The sequence below is a fragment of the Pongo abelii genome, chromosome 4, assembly GCF_028885655.2.
Source record: "Pongo abelii isolate AG06213 chromosome 4, NHGRI_mPonAbe1-v2.0_pri, whole genome shotgun sequence".
In the NCBI taxonomy this organism is placed as follows: domain Eukaryota; kingdom Metazoa; phylum Chordata; class Mammalia; order Primates; family Hominidae; genus Pongo; species Pongo abelii.
The window spans coordinates 189,329,061-189,334,658 of record NC_071989.2 but is presented as its reverse complement, the minus strand read 5'-3'; the positions used below and the strand labels follow the sequence as shown (position 1 = coordinate 189,334,658).

The following is a 5,598-nucleotide window of genomic DNA, read 5'->3' as shown; positions in this document are numbered from 1 at the left end:
TGAGACAAGAGTATCACTTGAGGCTAGGAGTTCAAGACCAGTCTGGGCAACATAGTGAGACTTTGTCTCTACAAAAAATAAACAAAATTAGCTGGACGTGGTGCACACCTGTAGCCCCAGCTGCTTGGGAGGCTGAGGTGGGAGAATTGCTTGAGCCTGGGAGGTGGAGGCTGCAGTGAACCAAGATCCTCTCACTACACTCCAGCCTGGGCGACAGAGTGAGACTGTCTTAAAAACCAAACAAACAAAAAACAAAATCAAAATCCGCTGGGTGTGGTGGCTCACACTCTAGTCCCAGCTACTTGGGAGTCTGAGGTGGGAGGATTGCTTGAGCTCAGGAGTTCGAGACCAGCCTGGGCAACGTGGCAAGACAGTGTCTTTACCACCACCAAAAAAGTAATTAACTTCAAAATGTTTTTAAAAAAGAAAATGTATTTCCCATTAAAATTGCTTCCATGATAACCAACAAAACACAACACAACCAAACTCCAGATTTATAATGCAAAAATCCCCCAAACAAAATAGTCAAGGAAAGTGTAAGTGAACAGAAACAAAGTGACTGCGTGCGCCTGGCCACGACAGTGAGCAAGGCACAACTGTCTGCAAGTGCGGAGGAGGCCGCAGTAGCTCGGGGTGGCTGAGGGCTAAGACGCGCTATCAGCCATGGCGAAGGAATTCCAAGACACTGCCTGAAGAGTCAGGCCCTCCCACCCAGGAGCCTGTTTCCCACGCATGCCAGCTACACTTCACAAAAGAAAAGAGAGACTTTGCACCAACCAATGCTGAGATCAGCCATGAACCAAAAAGTGAGTCACTCAATGCTCGATGCCTGGGGTCAAAAAAAGGAGGGAAAACAAGGACTAAAAGCAAATTAATGTATGTATCATTTGCAAAAGTTTTCAAAATGTGTTTTGCTCTCCATCTGTCATACTTCTGCAGGTGACAGACGAGTGAGGACATTTAGAGAAACTCTGGAACAAACCAGCCCCATCCACTGGCTTCGAGGCTAGTTTCGAAGACAGAAAAACGCCCCAGTTCTTTCTCTTTGCACTATGGCTGCCTGTGGCCCGGCCAGGGAGGTGGCCAGGAGTGAGGCCTGATCGTCTCTGGCGCCTCCACCTCGGCTTCCCCAGGCGATGTCATTGCCTGACATCGCCACAGTCTGGGATCAGAGGCAGAGACCATGGACCTGCGCCGTCCCCGCCCCTGCTCTGGCGCGAGGGAACCTCCCCCTCACCTGGGCCCAGCCCTGCAGTGAGGCCCATGGGGTCAGACCGCAAAGCGAAGGTGCGGGCCGGGGTGGGCCTCGCGGAGACAAAGGCCAGGCCTGCCTGCTCTCAGAAGGCCCAGCTCTGGGCCCCAGCCCCTGCCAAGAGGAAGTCCTCGAGGCCCGGGCAGGGAAGGGGGCACGGGCTTCCCAGGGCCCGCCGGCCGCAGCAGGAAGTTGGCCAGGGCACGGCCATGAGCGGAGCGGGTAGGGCTTTCTCAGGAGCATGGGCGAGGCCGGCCCCGGAGGGGCGAGGACGGGGTATATGAAGCCTCGTGGCCTTGCCCGGCAGCCGCAGGTCCCCAGCGCGCCCCGAGCCCCTGCGCCATGAAGCTCGCCGCCGCCCTCCTGGGGCTCTGCGTGGCCCTGTCCTGCAGCTCCGGTGAGCGCCCTGGGCTCCTGGCCTGCACGGTGGGGCCTGAGGCCTCGGCGCCCGCTGCGCCCCCGCCCCTGCCTGCGCCGATCGTGGATCCCAGGTCCTTCCAGCCTCGCCCAGCGCCCAGAGGGCTCCGCCACCCCGCTGCCCATCCCGGGGCCCCGCGCCTGCAGCCCGCGGCCTCCCTCCTCTCAGGGCTGTCTCCAGCCTCGGGCCAGGACAGAGGCCGCCCCTGGCCTGGGGACAGCCGTCTGTCCCCTGTCTGGAGACCGTCCCCTCATCCTGCAAGGCGCAGCGCGAGTGTCCCCTCCTTTGGGGGCCTATCCTGGAGCCTGCACAGAGTTCACCGGTCCTTCCGCCACCCTCAGGCCACTCCGGTGACCCTGCAGCGTCTCCTGGCGGGGCCGCCTCCCTAGACCCGCCTGTGTCCCGTGGGCTCGCACCCGGCAGGCCTCGGCGCAGGAGGGAGAGGGCGGTCGGGGAGCCGGGCAGGGCGCGACGGTTCCTGGGCGCCTCCCGCGGGGGCGCGTCCTGGGCCTGCCTTCTGGGGACCCCTGCGCGCAGGCGGTGACCCCTCCCTGTTCGCTTGCAGCTGCTGCTTTCTTAGTGGGCTCGGCCAAGCATGGGACCCAGCCTGTCGCTGCGCTGGAGTCGGCGGCGGAGGCCGGGGCCGGGACCCTGGCAAACCCCCTCGGCACCCTCAACCGGCTGAAGCTCCTGCTGAGCAGCCTGGGCATCCCCGTGAACCACCTCATAGAGGGCTCCCAGAAGTGTGTGGCTGAGCTGGGTCCCGAGGCCATGGGGGCCGTGAAGGCCCTGAGGGCCCTGCTGGTAAAGTGGGCACCCCGGGTGCCCTTCCTGCGCGGGCGTCCCTTCCCGGCCAGCCTCAAAATTGCACCAGAGGTGTCCCGGCCCTACGTCAGGGCTGTTTCCTGTCCTGCCCCTCCAAGCCCTGTCCCTGGGAGAAGCCTGGGTCTCCCGGTGGGAACTGGGTGGGGCGCATCCGAGCTGCAGGGCCGGGGAAGGCGGAGGTGGCCCCGCGCGGGTGCGCGTCCCCCGGAGACGCCAGCGGAACCGCCCCGCTCCCACTCCCGACAGAGCCGGCCGCTGCCGCGCCCTCGCCTGAGTTCTTGGTGGCAGGGTTGGGGGCACTCAAGCTCGGCTTCTGCTTTCCAGGGGGCCCTGACAATGTTTGGCTGAGCCGAGACTGGAGCAGCCACACCTGAGGACAAGACGCTGCCCACCCGCGAGGGCTGAAAACCCCGCCGCGAGGTGGACCGTCCATCCCCTTCCCCCGGCCCCTCTCAATAAACGTGGTTAAGAGCAGCTCGAGCCTGGTATTTTCTCACCCAAATGCAGATCCCTGTGGGGGACCGAGAGTGCCAAGTCCCAGATTTTGTGAGGGGTGCTGTGTGAGAGAGGGAGAGAGAGGGTGCGAGAGTCTGCAGGTGGCATAGACCCAGCAGTGAAAGGTGACAGAGATGGGGCCAGTATCAGAGGTAAACTGGATTTGGAAACAAAACTGGCAGGTCTTTCTTCCTGTTGTGCTCTATAACTGTTTATGAAGCATAAAAATTATCTACTCCTTGAAGACTGGCGAGAATGCAAACGCACCAAAGCCATTTGTTGCTAAAATTTGAAAGTTTTTATTTTTTCCCTCTATACTTGTAGATTTCTTCCTCGGAATGGGGGAGGAATGAGGGCTTCAGGAAATCCGCTGTGGGCTTGTTTTCCCTGCGGTTTCTGCTGGTTTTGTTCAAATAACCTAGTGGCTTTGATTCCTTCTACTCTAGCAGAGAGACCACCTTTTGTCAACTAATCTAGTGTTGGTGGGAAGGTGCCCAGGGAACCCAGACATCGGTGTCCATCTCAGGGGAAGCCTCCCAGTTAACTTCCTTGCTGGGATGAATAACTCTGCCTCAGGTGGCTTGGGCAAGGCTTCCCCCCATCATGAATATCCACAAGAGATTTTAAAAATTTTTTGGTTGGGCACAGTGGCGCATGTCTGTAACCCTAGCACTTTGAGAAGCCAAGGCAGGTGGATCGCTTGAGTCCAGGAGTTTGAAACTGGCCTGGGCAACATGAGGAAACTCCATCTCAACAAAAAATACAAAAATTGGCCGGCGCGGTGGCTCACGCCTGTAATCCCAGCACTTTGGGAGGTTGAGGAGGGCGGGTCACGATGTCAAGAGATCGAGACCATCCTGGCCAACATGGTGAAACCTTGTCTCTACCAAAAATACAAAAATTAGCTGGGCGTGGTGGCACGCACCTGTAGTCCCAACTAGTCAGGAGGCAGAGGCAGGAGAATCGCTTGAACTGGGGAGGCAGAGGTTGCAGTGAGCCAAGATCGTGTCACTGCACTCCAGGCTGGTGACAGAGCAAGACTCCATCTAAAAAAAAAAAGTACCAAAGTTATCCAGGCATGGTGGCGTGTGCCTGTAATCCCAGCTACTCGGGAGGCTGAGGTTCACTTGAGCCAGAGAGGTCAGGCTGCAGTGAGCCGTGACTGTACCACTGCACTCCAGCCTGGTCAGCAGAGAGATACGCCATCTCAAAATACATAAATAATACAATAAAATAAAAATGTTAGCCATTTTGATGAGTTCACAGTCAAACCACAACAGGGAAGAAGTCACCTGGATTCAGATTCCATGAAATCTTATCAACGCATTGCCCCCAAGGCCATGAAGGGTTGTGAATCTTCATGGGGTGGGGAAGGCTTTGGTCTGGATGACAGTGAACCAAGAGTGAGAATCACAAGGTCATGGGGACACCGACCTCAACATGACCCCAGGCCCACCTCCCCCAGTATTACATATCCAGGCTTTTTGCAGGTTGTCTGCTAACAATTCCTTAACCAACTGGATTAAAACATCCAAGTAAATCATTATGGGAACATGGTAGGCTACAGGAGGTTATTGGAACTGATGGTGCGGTGGGCTGTGGTACTATGTGGTACTAGACGAAGGACCCCATCCCAAGATGGCCCTGCTACCCTCCACCCCTGGAATCTTTCCAGGAAAACAACGGGGGGAAAGCAAAGTGCTTAGTAAAAAAGGGAAACTGCAAACACCAGTTGAAGTTCCAAGACCAGCTGCAACGTCTAGCTTCCTTACTCCTGTAGATTCCTGGAAGACAGACCATCATAATCCTGGAGGTGCTGGTCCCAAACATACCGTTCTTCAGTAAGCAGGTATATGCAGACCTGCCCCCAAAGACCAAGGGAGCTAAGGGGTCGAAGAAAGAGTCTGACAAGTCCAGTTTCTCACAAAGAAACATTTAATGGAAACTTAAAAACAGAAGCCATGTCTCGGATGGCCTTGAGGCGGTGCATCCCCACACCGTCAACTCCCAGACCCAGGGTTTGTATATCACAGGGAAAAGGTATACATGCTTCAGCAGGGATGTATAAGACAACTGAAGCTGACCCCTCAAAGGCAAGAATGCCCAAAGTGCTGGGACTACAGGCGTGACCCATGGCGCCCAGCCCAAGGATGGAATGTTTTAAAATGGTTACTATTTTAAAAATATTTCATATTGTCACAAAAGACCAAACACAAATTCTTTAAAGCAGCCTCTAAAAATTGAAGTTAGGAAAAGAAAGAAACTTAACTTGGTTTCTAAGCAGGGGCCTACCCACCAAGGAACTATTCTAAGTAATGTAAAAATGTAGTAATTGAATTCTACACCCTGGGGTGGGTCCACCCCACGGACAAGAGGAACTGTGAAAATAATTTTAAACTTCTCTTACTGGTGGTATTGCTATACTGAGGCCGTTCTGTGCATCTTCTGTGATAACTCAGATGCATAATTAGGTTAGTGTCATTGAAGTCAGATTTCCGGCCAAGTTAAAAGAAGATGCTGATGATGTAAGAGTAAGTAAGACCTTAAGGCTCAAGATCACACTTGGAAGTATAATTGTAAATGCCTGATATTTTTAGACGTGGAGTCT

At 55.3% G+C, this 5,598-nt stretch overlaps 1 protein-coding gene across 2 annotated transcripts; it reads left to right on the top strand.

Moving 5' to 3' along the window:
• The first annotated feature begins 748 nt into the window (after positions 1–748).
• SCGB3A1 (secretoglobin family 3A member 1) lies at positions 749–2,971 on the top strand. Of its 2 annotated transcripts, XM_054556674.2 has the most exons (4): positions 749–806; positions 940–1,287; positions 2,236–2,474; positions 2,820–2,971. In XM_054556674.2, exons 2-4 carry the CDS (start codon positions 1,137–1,139, stop codon positions 2,841–2,843), a joined length of 414 nt encoding a protein of 137 aa, XP_054412649.1. In that variant the 5' UTR covers positions 749–806; positions 940–1,136; the 3' UTR covers positions 2,844–2,971. The 2 variants fall into 2 exon arrangements, with proteins under 2 accessions (XP_054412649.1, XP_002816372.1); XM_002816326.2 differs by lacking the exons at positions 749–806; positions 940–1,287 and adding an exon at positions 1,380–1,649.
• The last annotated feature ends 2,627 nt before the right edge of the window (positions 2,972–5,598 follow it).